This window comes from Dreissena polymorpha, chromosome 13, assembly GCF_020536995.1.
Source record: "Dreissena polymorpha isolate Duluth1 chromosome 13, UMN_Dpol_1.0, whole genome shotgun sequence".
Taxonomy (NCBI): Eukaryota; Metazoa; Mollusca; class Bivalvia; order Myida; family Dreissenidae; genus Dreissena; species Dreissena polymorpha.
The window spans coordinates 55,914,092-55,930,549 of record NC_068367.1 but is presented as its reverse complement, the minus strand read 5'-3'; the positions used below and the strand labels follow the sequence as shown (position 1 = coordinate 55,930,549).

Sequence of the window (16,458 nt, the reverse complement as noted above, 5' to 3'; positions counted from 1 at the left end):
TCAACATTTTTCGACAGACAGACAGACTGACCGATTGCAACGCCAATGCTATATCCCCCTTTTTTTGTGGCAAGGGATAATAACCAAAGCCTATTCTGGTCAGAGACTTATACATTCTATTTGACAATATGTTTAACCAGTGCTCCAGTAAGGCCTTAATTGAAGGGCGCCCCGCCCTGCCCTTTTTTTTACATTAAAATTACTAAATCTCTATTGTATAATTAATTTATTCCTCATTGTAGATGTTTTATTTGAATGGTTAAAAAAAAAGGGAATAATATATTCTAACCATTATTAATAACATATAAAACAAGGGCTGTTTGTAAAACATGCATGCCCCCCATATGGGCTGACCGTTGTAGTGGCAGCCATTGTGTGAATACGTTTTTTGTAACTGTGACCTTGACCTTTGACCTAGTGACCTGAAAATCTATAGGGGTCATCTGCGAGTCACGATCAATGTACCTATGAGGTGTCATGATCCTAGGCAAAAGCGTTCTTGAGTTATCATCCGAAAATCATTTTACTATTTCGGGTCACTGTGACCTTGACCTTTGACCTTGTGACCTCAAAATCAATAGGGGTCATCTGCGAGTCATGATCAATCTACCTGTGAAGTTTCATGATCCTAGGCATATGCGTTCTTGAGTTATCATCCGAAAACCATTTTACTATTTCGGGTCACCGTGACCTTGACCTTTGACCTAGTGACCTCAAAATCAATAGGGGTCATCTGCGAGTCATGATCGATCTACCCATGAAGTTTCATGATCCTAAGCGTATGCATTCTTGAGTTATCATCCGGAAACCATTTTACTATTTCGGATCATCGTGATCTTGACCTTTGACCTAGTGACCTCAAAATCAATAGGGGTCATCTGCAAGTCATGATCAATCTACCCATGAAGTTTCATGATCCTAGGCGTATGCGTTCTTGAGTTATCATTCAAAAACCATTTTACTATTTCATGTCACCGTGACCTTGACCTTTGACCTAGTGACCTCAAAATCAATAGGGGTCATCTGCAAGTCATGATCAATGTACCTATGAAGTTTCATGATCCTAAGCCTAAGCGTTCTTGAGTTATCGTCTGACAACCACCTGGTGGACGGACCGACCGACCGACATGAGCAAAGCAATATACCCCCTCTTCTTCGAAGGGGGGGCATAATAATATGCAACAGGAACATTCCAAATACCCCTGCGCGCTCAATAGTGCCCTTTTGACAAAATACAGTGTGTCGAAAGTGCCCTTTTGACAAAATAGCCCCCCCCCCCTGCCCTTTTCAATTCCTAGCTGGAGCACTGTTAACCCTATCTTCTGGAGCTAAAATTTAAGGACATACAGTGACCATATTAAAGATGTGCACACATCGTCATTTTGCAAGCATATTATGGTTAATAATCCTATTACTAAGCAGATTGTTACAGCTGAATGTGTACAGTTACTGTTGTATGTTACCTTTTATACCCAGTGTCAAAAATACTTGTGTTAATTATTGTCACTGTCTGTTATTCAATATGTAGAAAAAGTGTATTAACATGCTTAAATCATTAAAGATGCTGGTAGAATATGTTAAACAAGAGGGCCTGAAAGGCCCAAAGTCGCTCACCTGAGATAACAAGAAATGATCTGTTCTTCAACAACAATGTGACTATTTTTATTCTTTCCAAACATTCATCATTTATACTTAAGCAATAATGCAAACAATACAAACAATTCATATAGAAATACAGTTCATAAACTTTAAAAAGTTAATCATAGTTAAAACAAGGTTTCAAAAACAATTATACACTTTCATGTCTAAACTTGGTCAACAGTTTGTGTTCAGTGTGAGGCATATATAAAGCACTAGGATAAAGAAACACCCGTGATCACTATAATTGAATTCACTCAATTCACTTCACTGAACAAATAATAAAGAACTCACTTTCATTGTATTATTCACTTAAGTCTAATGTAAGACACTTTCAGAAAACAAACAGTTTAAACTATTTCTTCGGCTTTGATTAATCACTTATAACTTGCGTTAATCACAACACACTAAGTCACTTTAATTAAAAGATTAGCTGAGATTTGTCATTTAATAAATTCACTATGTTCACTCATCACTTATTAAAAACACTAACTTGTTGTTGCATAAATTCACTAAGTCCTGTTCTTTATTAAATCACTAACTCAATATTTTCACTTAGAGAAAACAAGATGTGTTTGTGAAACACAATGTCCCCCTATATGACGTTTGACCTTGAAGGATGACCTTGACCCTTCACCACTCAAAATGTGCAGCTCCATGAGATACACATGCATTTCAAATATAAAATTGCTAGCTTAAATATTGCAGAAGTGACAATACATGAGCAATTTTTGACCCATATATTTGACCTTGAAGGATGACCTTGACCTTTCACCACTCAAAATGTGCAGCCCCATGAGATACACATGCATGCCAAATATCAAGTTGCTATCTTCCATATTGCAAAAGTATTCATGAAATAAGCGATTTGGGCCATATATATTTGACCACTGACCTTGAAGGATGACCTTGACCTTTCACCACTCAAAATGTGCAGCTCCATGAGATACACATGCATGCCAAATATCAAGTTGCTATCTTCAATATTGCAAACGTATTCATAAAATAAGCGATTTGGGCCACATATATTTGACCTCTGACCTTGAAGGATGACCTTGACCTTTCACCACTCAAAATGTGCAGCTCCATGAGATACACATGCATGCCAAATATCAAGTTGCTATCTTCAATATTGCAAAAGTATTCATAAAATGAGCGATTTTGGCCACATATATTTGACCTCTGACCTTGAAGGATGACCTAGACCTTTACCTTTCACCACTCAAAATGTGCAGCTCCATGAGATACACATGCATGCCAAATATCAAATTGCTATATTCAATATAGCAAAAGTTATTGCAAAATGTTAAAGTTGGCGCAAACAGACCAACCAACCAACCAACCAACAGACCAACCAACCAACAGACAGGGCAAAAACAATATGTCCCCCATTACTATAGTGGGGGACATAAAAATACTAATTCACTTTGCCTTAGTAATCACTTAACTAATAATTGCACTTAGTTAAAAGAACTAAACTAACTCCACTTACTTAACATTCCCAGTTAGTGAAACACAGTAAATCATTAATTCAAAATTTTCATTTAGAGAAAAATAAGACTAAGTCACTTTTACTTGGTGAAATTTCAACTTAGAACATTAAACTCACCTCCATGATAAAACTAACAGTTGCTACATTAAACAGGTCTGGCAGATTAGTAATTCACTAACCCCAATCTTTCAATTAGTGGACTAACTCTTTCAACTTATAGCCAAGGGGTCTAGCATTAGTCAATCACATGCATACCCAGATGTTTTGGTTGATTAGTTCTGATGGGAGAGGTCAACAATGTGCCAGTCCCCTGATTCTGAAGTGTAGCAGGCATAGTAACATAGGTAAACATCCAATCAAATGAGAGCACTGTTATTCTTAGCATCCAGGCAAAGATAAGCACTGATCAAAGATCATCACTGACCACTGATGTAAACTATCTGCACTTACAGAGAGTTTAAAGCATTTATTTCATTTCTTAAGAATTATCATACAATGAAAATATACCTGATCTATCATTAATGAATTTATAAGTTATTAACTATCATCAATGAATTTAAAAGTTTAAAGAATTATTATTGTAAGAATAAAAACAAAGTAAACTAAACTCCCCCCCCCCCCCGCCGGCCATGTTTTTCCACCCATCATGACCATTTTCGAACTCATCTGAGATATTATTTATAAAATCAATGTTTAAAAAAAATTATATGATGACAGTGATTTTTTTTGCTCAAATTTACAGCCGAATTTCGGCTGCTTCCCAATCGCAAAAATACACGTTTTTTCCCAAAATTCTGACCAAAATTTCCCAAAAAAAGCCCAACTTAAAAAAAAAAAAAAAAAAAACATTTTTTTTTTTTTTTTTTTTTTTTTTTAGAAAGAAGTCTCATATATCTTAATTATGATTTCTTAAATCTAGGTCTCAACTTTATTTTTTAAACATCTTACAAAATATATAACTTGAATTTAGTCATTTTTGTCCATAAATCATTCCCAAACTTGCCACTTTTATTGATTAAAAAAACAAACCAATTTGACCAGACTCCTTTTCTAGAAAACTCCCTGAACATGCACTTAAACACAATATCACTTCTGTTACTTATAATCCTATTTATAATGCTTATTTTTTCCCAATTTCATGGTTTATCGCGCTATTTTTCCCAATTTCACGGTTTATCGCGCTAATTTTCCCAATTCAAAAGGCACAGGCTGTAACAAATTAAAGCAAAAAAAATCACTGGATGATTAGGCAAAAAATGTGACTTCTAGAGTGTTCACAAGCTTTTTTCACTAAATAAATAATAAATATAAGGAAAATGACCCCCCTGGCGGCCAAGTTTTTTTACCGGTCCAAACCATTTTCAAACTCAACCGTCAATTCCTAAAAGTTCAAAATCTGTCAAAAAAACTGATATAAATATAAGTTTCTGTTAGTCTAGAAGTTTCTTCAAAAATTTAGTTTATAAAATAAGTCTAACTTAATCTAAAGAACACAATTTATGGAGAGTGGAAAACTCCAGTTACTCAAATGTAAAAAAAAAGAATTTACAAAAGTTATCTCAATCAAAAGATTCTTTATAATTTAGAAAATGCCAAATAACAAGGTTGCCATGGAAACAGTTTCATAGCACAGTAGTCTGCTAAATACACCAAAACACAGTAGGTTAACTTGGCTTATCAGTACCCGCCCCTTGGCAGCCATGTTTTTCAAGCAAAGGTTACCATTTCTGAACTCATCCAAGATATCATTGGGACAAATCTTCTGAGCAAGTTTCATGAAGATCGGAAAATAAATGTGGCCTCTATAGAGTGTTAACAAGGTTTTACTATAGCCATATAAGGAAAAATGCCCCGCTCCCTGGCAGCCATGTTTTTCAACCAACCGACATCATTTTCGAACTCGTCCAAGATATTATTGGGATGAATCTTCTGACCAAGTTTATTGAGGATCTGACAATAAATGTGGCCTCTAGAGTGTTAACAAGATTTTGCTATAGCCATATAAGGAAAAATGCCCCGCCCCTTGGCAGCCATGTTTTGTAAGCAAATGTAATCATTTTCGAACTCATCCAAGATATCATTGAAACCAATCTTCTGACCAAATTTCATGAAGATTTGACAATAAATGTGGCCTCTAGAGAGTGAACAAGGCAAATGTTGACGTCGCACAACGGACGACGGACAAAAGGCGCTCACAAAAGCTCACCATGAGCACGTTGTGCTCAGGTGAGCTAAAAAGTACATAATAATTTATTTAATTTTAAATACAAACTGGAAGACATCATAATCTGCCGAGTGGAAATAGAGCATGTCATTATTGCCTTAATATCATTCAAATATCTGTAATAAAATGTGAATTCCATGTCTTTTTTGTATATATCAGCAAATTGTTAAATGTGAACAATGAAATTTATAAATCTTCATGAATTAAGTATTTATATAAAATGTATAACCAATCTCTCGATTTGATGCACATATGTATATAAGACACGTAACTCACATTATAATTTAATGTAGTTTTATATGAAATGTATGATGGGCTGTAAGCTTTATTTACAAAATAAAAATAAAATCTGTTCTGTTCTACAAGTATTGCCCATTCTGCAAATATTACCCAGGTCACATATTCACCAACCCAGTCTCAGACTTAAGAATAAACAAGAAATGTGTTTGTCGGAAACACTATGTCCCCTTCTGCGCTGCTTAAAACTATTTTTTTTACCTTTGACCTTGAAGGATGACCTAGACCTTTTACCACTCAAAATGTGCAGCTCCATGAGATACACATGCATGCCAAATATGAAGTTGCTATCTTCAATATTGCAAAAGTTATGGCAAAATGTTAAAGTTGGAGCAAACAAACCAACAGACAGACCAACAGACAGGGCAAAAACAATATGTCCCCCACTAAAGTGGTGGGGGACATAAAAAAAGACTTTGAACAACGAAAAATACATCCAGCTTTGAATATTCAGGGGCCTCCACTAGGGATTATGGCATTAAGAAAATGTTTTACATCAAGGATGATGTAGATAGAGGCAGTGAATGCCAAGTTTGACTCAATATTATAGCAATATTTGAATGTTCCAATTTGAAGATTTTTTTTTCTTAGACTGAAGACTGAGAAGCCGTTGGTGAATACGGGCCCAGGTATTCGTACCTTTTGAGGTTTAACAGAGGAGCCTTCTGAGAGAAGTGTCTTCACCAGATACGCCTTGTCCTGCATAGAAAACATGCACAGTGCAGTGGAATGACATTCACAATCGCTCTTGGTGAACTGGGTTTATTGCACGTGCGTCAAGAGTCATCCCAGATTAGACTTTGCAGTCCGCACAGGCTAATAAGGTTCAACACTTTCCGCTTTTATTAAAAAAATTGTTTAACCCTTTACCTCTTAGATACGTATTTTGACTCATTTGTAGCCCCTCAAAAAGTTAAATTGAATAAAAGACCTTTCTTACTAGATTCAAATTTTAAATGCCTTATTTCCAACCCTCAGATACTGATGAGCAGCAAACAGTATAAAACCTGAACAGACTGCGAGTTACTCGCAGGCTGTTCTGGTTTTATGCTGTTTGCACATAACCATTTTCACTTTGGTTCCGAGTGGGAAAGGGTTAAAGGAAGTCTCTACTTAGCAAAATATAGTTAAAGCTGAAAGTGCCATTCCTGATTAGCCTGTGGGGACTGCACAGGCTAGTCTGGGCTGACACTTTACGCACATGAATTAAACCCAGTTTTATCAGAGCCTGGCTTATTTACAAATACACTTGATATGGAAATCTAGGTAGAAGTAAGTTAACTTATATTTGAAACGGCGTTAATAATAATTTCACATGTTGACTTTCATTGGAAATAGTGGTAGAATCAGATCGACATTAATTTCATGAACCTTATTTAGACTAATGGTACAATCAAGATGACTTTTATGAGAAATAGGCATAGTATTACATCTACAGGTTGGCTTATTGCAAATAGTGCGTGAATGACATTTACAGGTTGAATTTAATTTGAATGGTGGTAGAACAAGATTAACACATTGTATTCAACAAAGCGGGGAATTTTTCAATTTTTAATACATAATCAAAAGGCAAGAAATTAAATAGTATATTTTCAGGTTGCATTTAAAGGGTTAAATATTTACTACTTGGTATTTTATGTACTGTAACTTTCTTTTAGTCCTAACACAGCAAGTTAACAATATATGACATGCAGATGGAGCTATTAACCCTTTCAGTGCGGGAACCAAATTTTGAAGGCCTTTGCAAACAGTTTGGATCCAGATGAGACGCCACAGAACGTGGCGTCTCATCAGGATCCAAACTGTTTGCTATTCTGATAATATTCTTTGAAAAAAAATCGAAGAAAATGCTAATTTTAGAAATTCAGCAGACGACATTTTAGCAGACGACAAATTTCCCAGCATGCAAAGGGTTAATTAAGACTTTTTTGGGGTCCAAAGTAAACATTATCAATAAACACTAAGAAATACCTTTGCTTTCTTGATAAACTCTTGCTTCAGCAGTTGCTTGGCTGTTGGCCTGTTATAAAGGTATAACAAATGTAAATGTCAAATCACCAAATGTTCATACAGTGCCCTGCACGACATAAGTGAAGCAACATATTTAACCTTCAACTCTGTTTATCTGTAACAGAGGCGATAAACCTTGAACAATAAATCTGACAAATTTAATTAAACCCATTTGAAAATATTTCAATGGAATAATGTTTAATGTCATCTCAATGTATATTGTATGAATATAACACATAATGCAATAAGGTAGGTAAACAAGAGCACCGCATAACGGGTGCCAACGCTGGATCGGCTGCGGATGCATTTAAAAAACAAGAGCACCGCCTTGCGGGTGCAGACCGCTCATCTATTTTCTTTTTAAAGGTGAAGGGACTCTCATTTTCAATCACAAAGGAGGGAGGAGTGGAGTGAAGAGGGGTGTATAGTGTGGGGTTGTGGACATTTATTACATTATCTTCCAAAAAAGCGAAAAAAAAAAAAATCGATGGGGGGGGGGGGGGGTGGGGGGGCGATGGGGGGGGCGATGGGGGGGGGGGGGGGGGGGGGGGTTTGGGTGCGATGGTTTGGACGGTATTTCAAACATAACAGTTTTAAAAAAAAAATGGGAGGGGGGGGGGGGGGTATGTTATAGTGTGAGGGTGTGGTGGTAATTTGTGACATGATCTTAAAAAAAAAAAAAAAAAAAAAAAAAAAAAAAAATTGTGGGGGGGGGGGGGGGGGTGGGGGGGGGGGGGGTTATAGTGTGAGGGTTGTGGTGGTCATTTGTGAGATGATCTTAAAAAAAAAAAAAAAAAAAATTAGGGGGGGGGAGGGGGGGGAGGGCACGGGGGATGGTTTGGGTGGAGTCTATTGTGGTATGTCAGGTAAGAGTAGTTTCATCAAAGTATCAATCAATCTAATCATAAATAAAGAAGTTTATGGCAATTTTAGCAAAATTTAATAATTTGACCTTGAGAGTCAAGGTCATTCAAAGGTCAAAGTAAAATTCAAGTTGCCAGGTTACAGTAACCTCATGATAGCATGTAAGTATTTGAAGTTTGAAAGCAATAGCCTTGATACTTAAGAAGTAAAGTGGATCGAAACACAAAATTTAACCATATATTACAAGTTACTAAGTCAAAAAAGGGCCATAATTCCGTAACAATGACAACCAGAGTTATGCAACTTGTCCTTTTACTGTACCCTTATGATAGTTTGTGAGTGTTCCAAGTATGAAAGCAATATCTATGATACTTTAGGGGTAAAGTGGACCAAAACATAAATCTTAACCAAATTTTCAATTTTCTAAGTATAAAGGGCCCATAATTCCGTCCAAATGCCAGTCAGAGTTACATAACTTTGCCTGCACGGTCCCCTTATGATAGTTCATAAATCTTGCAAGTATGAAAGCAATAGCTTTGATACTGTAGGAATAAAGTGGACCTAAACACAAAACTTAATCAAATTTTCAATTTTCTAAGTATAAAAAGGGCACATAATTCTGTCAAAATGCCAGTCAGAGTTACATTACTTTGCCTGCACAGTCCCCTTATGATAGTTAGTAAGTGTTGCAAGTATGAAAGCAATAGCTTTGATGCTTAAGGAATAAAATGGACCTAAACACAAAACTTAACCAAAATTGTCAATTTTCTAAGTATAAAAAGGGCACATAATTCTGTCAAAATGCATGCCAGAGTTATCTAACTTTGCCTGCCCAGTCCCCTCATGATAGTAAGTAAGTGTACCAAGTTTGAATGCAATAGCATTGATACTTACTGAGAAAAGTGGAACTAAACGCAAAACTTAACCAAAATGTTCAATTTTTTAAGTATAAAAAGGGCACATAATTCTGTCAAAATGCACGCCAGAGTTATCTAACTTTGCCTGCCCAGTCCCCTCATGATAGTAAGTAAGTGTACCAAGTTTGAATGCAATAGCATTGATACTTTCTGAGAAAAGTGGACCTAAACGCAAAACTTAACCGGACGCCGACGCCAACGCCAACGCCGACGCCAAGGTGATGACAATAGCTCATAATTTTTTTTCAAAAAATAGATGAGCTAAAAATGAAAGCTTGTCAGATTTTTTTTATTTTTAGAGGTCACAGTGACCTTGACCTTTGACCTAGTGACCCCAAAATGGGTGTGGCGTGTAGAACTCATCAAGATGCATCTACATATGAAGTTTCAAAGTTGTAGGTGGAAGCACTTTGATTTAAGAGCAAATGTAAAGGTTTTAGCACAACGCCGGCGGACGACGAGCTGGCTATGACAATACCTCGGGTTTTCTCCGAAAACAGCCGAGCTAATAACGTGTTTTGAGATTGACTAATGCATACATATGTATATATATATGCATGAATGACCTGACAAATTATATTTCGATCTGCGGATCCCCCAAATTGCATTAACCCTTTCCCACTCAGAAGCAAATTGAAAATGGCTATGTGCAAACAGCATAACACCAGAACAGCCTGCGAGTAACTCGCAGTCTGTACAGGTTTTATACTGTTTGTTGCTCATCAGTATCTAGAGGTTGGAAATGAAGCCTTTAAAACTTAAATCTAGTAAGAAAGGCCTTTAATTAAAATTAACTTTGTAAGAGAATACAAATGCGTCAAAATACGTATCTAAGTGGTAAAGGTTTAAACGGAACTGTAGTGAATTGACTTTTCAGAAACTTGTGAAGTCAGATCAGCCTCTTTCAATCTGTAGTTCACACATATTTGAAGGACGAGCGCATGCATTTGCAGGATGAGTAAAAATTGTAAAGGGCTTGTCCTGCAGAACTAGTGAATTATTAAAATATTTTGTCCCCTGCAGACATTTAGCAGATCAGCTTTTTTTAAATCATGGCTCCAGTACAATTTAAAGCTAAATCCTAGTTTTGGTCAACACATTCCCATTTTGTCATTAAATCTAAAATACGTGTACGTTGAAACCTATTTATTTTAGCTTGATTGTATCAAAAGTTAAATGACTATTGAAACACTTGTGAGTCAGTTCCTGGGTAGAACCAGTACTTGGTGTCTTTGGTGGAGATTATAAGATAAAAGAATGCTCCCACAGTGGAGATCCAACCTGTGACCTCACGGTTGCCAGGCAGACATCAAACCCACTACGTAACAGCAGGCTTTCCAACAGCACCTTTGAAACTAGAGTGAAACTACAAGGTTTCTCTATAGCCAAATAAGGAAAACTGCCCCCCCCCCCGGCAGCCATGTTATTCAACTGACCGGAACCATTTCCATTTTCGAATTCAACTCTCATATCAAGGAAACAAATGTTCTGACCAAATTTCATGAAAATTGGACCAAAAATGTGACTTCTAGAGTGTTCACATGTTTTCACTATATACATATAGAGAAAAATGCCCCGCCCACTGGCCGCCATGTTTTTTCACCGATCTGGACCATTTTCAAACTCGTCCGAGATATCAATAAAACCAATGTTTTGACCAACTTTCATGATGATTGGGCAAAACTTGTGACTTCTAGAGTGTTTACAAGGTTTCTCTATAGCCAAATAAGGAAAACTCCCCCCCCCCCCCCTGGCAGCCATGTTATTCAACTGACCGGAACCATTTTCGAACTCAACTCTCATATCAAGGAAACAAATGATCTGACCAAATTTCATGAAAATTGGGCCAAAAATGTGACTTCTAGTGTTCACATGTTTTCACTATATACATATAGAGAAAAATGCCCCGCCCACTGGCGGCCATGTTTTTTCACCGATCTGGCCCATTTTCGAACTCGTCCGACATATCAATAAAACCTATGTTTTGACCAACTTTCATGATGATTATGCAAAAATTGTGACTTCTAGAGTGTTTACAAGGTTTCTCTGTAGATAGATAAGGAAAACTGCCCCGCCCACTGGCGGCCATGTTTTTCAACGGACCGGAACCACTTTTGAACTCAACTAACATATCATTAAGACAAACATTTTGACAAAGTTACATGAAGATTGGGCATGAAATGTGACTTCTACAGTGTTTACAAGTTTTGTTTTTTTTTTTGACCAAGTGACCTAGTTTTGACCCGGCATGACCCAGTTTCAAACTTGACCAAAATTTTATTGGGACAAAGCTTCTGACCAAGTTTCATGAAGATCGGACAATAAATGTGGCCTCTAGAGTGTTTACAAACAAATGTGGACGGACAGACAACAGACAAAGACCGGTCACAAAAGCTCACCTGAGCAATCAGGTGAGCTAAAAACTAGGAGAAAATTATTTACAAAAAACTAGGAAAAAACTAGGAAAATGTAGGAAGTTTGGAAAAAACTAGGAGTTACTACTAAGAAGTTTATTGCCTTTTTTGACTTTTTCCTACCAGATTACCACAGTAACTGTACACATTTCATACAACAGGACTGTTAAGCTGACTTATGGCTATATTCTAGAACGTCACTCAACCTCCACCTCGACTCAATCTCGACTAAGGAAGGCTCGAGGGCGCTTTGGTTAGTTTGAGTCGAGGAAGAGATTGGTATTCACAGTGTTTACTTAGTTGAGGAGAGCTGCAGGAGTCGACAAAGCGTGAATGTGTTTTGTTGGGCACCTATTGTTATACAATCCGTTCAATGTTTACAACAATATACATGTGTAAATTACATATTCTGACTTAGATGTGAAAATATACCCACAAAATGGTTTCTGTATGGAATTATTATTGTTATTACATGATGCAATAACTGTCTGTACAGTTCAGTGTAATTTCTGAATTGAATATCCTCCAGAATTCACATTTTCGGACACATGTTCTTCTGAAAGGGTCTCCAAATTAATAATAAACTGCATGTACATCAAGTTTTAAGAAGTTTATTTTTGTTGAACAAACATTTGTCAAGATCGTGCATACCCGCTTTAACTGTGAACGTTGTCGAATACATGACCATTGTTGTAAATATGCATCATTATACTATTATAAGTAAATGAGAGGCTATATAACATTCAATGAAATTAATTTTAAACGATAGGCAACAATCATGGCATTAAAATATTACCATTCAAAACAATAGTTAAAAAATCTCACATGAAAAAATGTCACAAAAAGCGATTGTTATTCCTGACATGAGTGGGTTTCCTCAAATTAAATGTTGTTTACCATCTTGTACTTCATGCGCACAAGATTCAAGTGCCATGGTATATAAAACAAAAAAAAATAGCCATCACCAAAGTGCTCTAGAGTAAATATATCCATTAACACAAGATTTTGTGGTTCCAAATCCGCAATATAGCATATTTTTCAGGTTACCAACACTTTGAAACTAAAACTAACAAAATAAACATATAGTTGTACGAGCTTCTGTTTTGGTATTCATAAAAAAACACGTTGAGTGAGGCTCGAGGAACAACTTCACTACCTCACCATATCCTCCCTCAGACGAGGAACCTCGAGCTGTCCTTACAGATGTAAATACCAATGTGAGTGAAGGAGGGGACCGTTAGATAAAATCATGTGCGTAATAAAACTGAGGTTGGGTTAAGTGGAGGAACGTTTCAGAATATAGCCATAAGTTTTCATTTGTAGTCATCACAGAGCTCAGTCCAACTTTTAGGTATCACCTACGAAGGCTAGACTATGTGACCAATGACACCAGACCCCACAAAGACTACCAAATATTGTCAGCTCAACAACCTGAAGGTCCTATTTTGAAACAAAATCTCTAAAACACATTAAAAGACAGTTTTACCTTATCCCAAAAAGTGCCAAAATAATGAAAAACTAGGAATACTAGGAGGTTTTAGACAAAACTAGGAACAAGGGACAAAATTGTCACAAAACCAGGTTTTCATTGTGAAAAAAAATCTGATTAAGGGAGACAACTCAAACTGAACTTTTGAAATGAACAAACAAAATTAACCCCCTTTGTAAGTTTGTTTCAAAATAAATCTATTTTAAGTTGTGGTGACCTTGACATTGGAGATATTGACGTGATTCTTTCGTGCGACACACCGTCCCATGATGGTGAACAATTGTGCCAAATAATTGTAAAATCTCACAATGAATGACATAGTTATGGCCCAGACAAGCTCATTTATTGCCAATTTTGACCTTTGAACTCAAAGTGTGACCATGACCTTGGAGATATCGACGTAATTATTTCGCGCGACACACCGTCCAATGATGGTGAACAAATGTGCCAAATGATTTTAAAATATGACAATGAACGACATAGTTATGGCCCGGACAAGCTTGTTCCGCCCGCCAGCCAGCCCGCCAGCCAGCCAGCCAGCCCGCCCGCATTCGCCAATCTAATAACCAGTTTTTTCCTTCGGAAAACCTGGTTAAAAACCTGGTTAAAAACTAGGAGCACATTTAATGAACTAGGAAAACTAGAAAATACTAGGAAATAATAGAAACGCTGGAAAGCCTGTAACAGAGACCAATTTCATAAATCTAAAATAGGCTCCTGGTTCCTGGTCTGGAAGGGCATACAGAATGGCAATGCATGGGGGGTTAACCTTTTCTCTGGCTCCTTTTTCAAGCAGTCTGACACAAACTTGCGGAAGACTTTACTGTAGTTCTTGTACTGGTCTTTGTCCTCCGCCCCAGTGTCCAGCGATGGCGGGTCATTTTGCAAGGTCAGCATCAGCACCTGTCGATACAAATGAACAATAAAACATACACTCATACAGATCACATAAAAACTCTGCCATTATGTCAAAGCAGTTTGTTAACCCTTTACCACTTAGATACGCATTTTGATGCATCTGTAGTTTCTTAGAAAGTTAAATTTAATTAAATACCTGTCCTACTAAATTTAAGTTTTAAAGGCTTTTTTTCCATCCCTTAGATACTGATGACCAGCAAACAACATAAAGCATGAACAGACTGCAAGTTACTTGCAGGCTCGTCTGGTTTTATGCTGGTTGCAAAAGCCATTTTCACTTTGCTTCTTGTTGGGGAAAGTGTTAAGGTATTCATCATATTTATTGATAGATTTATTATTTATGAACATATCAATCAATGATCCAGTAAAGTTGATGTCATAATTATAAACATTACAAAAGCCTACTCAACGCACAAAAGTACTTCTCAATTGATTTAACTTCAAAATATGAGATTGCGCTTTCGAAATTCAGAGCCTCAAACCACAAATTACAATCAAACTGGGTAGACGCAATAATGTACAAAAAGAGAACAGAATTTGTAATAATTGTTCTACAAACAAAGTTCGATATCTGGATTGTAAATACCATGCCATTGGAATTGGGGTATTTTTTATCAAATATGTGCTTCATAATCACTATATGTAAATATTAATAATTACAGCTTAACACAGGAAATTAGTTCACGTTTTTTGTTGAAAGAACTTTTGAAGAGAATTCATCAGGTGTTTCATTAGTATTTTCAATGCATGTACATTACCAAATTTTACAAAACATTTTTAGCAACAATCATTTCATTAAATGTTTTTAAAAGATCTGTCATTTAAATAAACCACATCTTGATAAGCAAAATACCCGCACTTTCAACTTCTGTAGTAGTGCAAATGCTTGTTAATGTAAAAACCTACCTTCATTGGAGGGTATTTATGATAGGGCGCTGTCCCAGTGGCAAGTTCGATGGCAGTTATACCCAGACTCCAGATATCAGCCTTGAAGTCATAACCAGTCACCTGAAGAAAACAAGTCATAACCAGTCACCAGAAGAAAACAAGTCATAACCAGTCACCTGAAGAAAACAAATCATAACCAGTCACCTGAAGAAAACAAATCATAACCAGTCACCTGAAGAAAACAAGTCATAACCAGTCACCTGAAGAAAACAAGTCATAACCAGTCACCTGAAGAAATCAAGTCATAACCAGTCACCTGAAGAAAACAAATTAAAGCACGCTTAGGGAAAACCAAGCTTATTGGCATGTGCATTAACCCTTTGCATGCTGGGAAATTTGTCGTCTGCTAAAATGTCGTCTGCTGAATTTGTAAAATAAGCATTTTCTTCATTTTTTTTCAAAGAATACTATCAGAATAGCAAACAGTTTGGATCCAGATGAGACGCCACGTTCTGTGGCGTCTCATCAGGATCCAAACTGTTTGCAAAGGCCTTCAATTTTCGGTTCCCGCACTGAAAGGGTTAAGTGTCGCCCCAGAATATCCTGTGCAGTCCACACATCCATTCAGGCTAATCCAGGACCACACATTTTCGCTTTTACGGTACTTTTTGTTTCAATGAAGTCTCTTCATAGCAAATCCCCATTTTAGGCAGAAAGTGCTGTTCCTGATTATCTGTGACGACATTTTCGGCACATGCATTGGGCCCCTTTCTCTCAAAGCACAGCTCATATGTAAATTCATGAATATTATCAATTGTTGGGATATTGGCGGATAAGGAATGCATCATTTTCAAGTTGCACACATTTTTTATTTCTGTAAAAAAGAGTTCCGCAGTCGGAGACATATCCCCTCCCAAACAAGGCTTTGAACTAGTGACCCCAATTTCAAAAGGGGTCATCTACTGTCCAAGGCCAATGCACATGTGAAGTATCAAGCCAATCGTTCAATTTGTTAACATGTTATTGATCGGAAACAATTTTCATACTTAATTTGACAGTGACCTTGACCTTTGACCTAGTGACCCCAATTTCAATAGGGGTCATCTAATATCCAAGGTCAATGCACATGGGAAGTATCAAACTAATCTGTCAATTTATTGATGAGTTATTGTTCAGAAACGATTTTCCCACTTATTGTGACAGTGAACATGATCTTTTACTCAGTGAACCCAATTTAAATAGGGGTCATCAACTGTCCAATGCACATGGGAAGTATCAAGCCAATCGGTCGATTTGTTGACAAGTTA

General features: G+C 36.8%; 1 protein-coding gene across 1 annotated transcript in view; it reads right to left on the bottom strand.

The window, feature by feature from the left end:
- The window catches only part of LOC127855035 (serine/threonine-protein kinase OSR1-like), a 113,825-nt gene that overhangs the window by 45,316 nt on the left and 52,051 nt on the right, over positions 1-16,458 (bottom strand). The window contains exons 7-10 of the mRNA XM_052390369.1: positions 15,170-15,271; positions 14,115-14,248; positions 7,623-7,671; positions 6,291-6,350 (exon numbers count right to left, since the gene is read on the bottom strand). Of these exons, the coding sequence (XP_052246329.1) occupies positions 6,291-6,350; positions 7,623-7,671; positions 14,115-14,248; positions 15,170-15,271 (345 nt within the window). The remainder of the gene's footprint in view (positions 1-6,290; positions 6,351-7,622; positions 7,672-14,114; positions 14,249-15,169; positions 15,272-16,458) is intronic.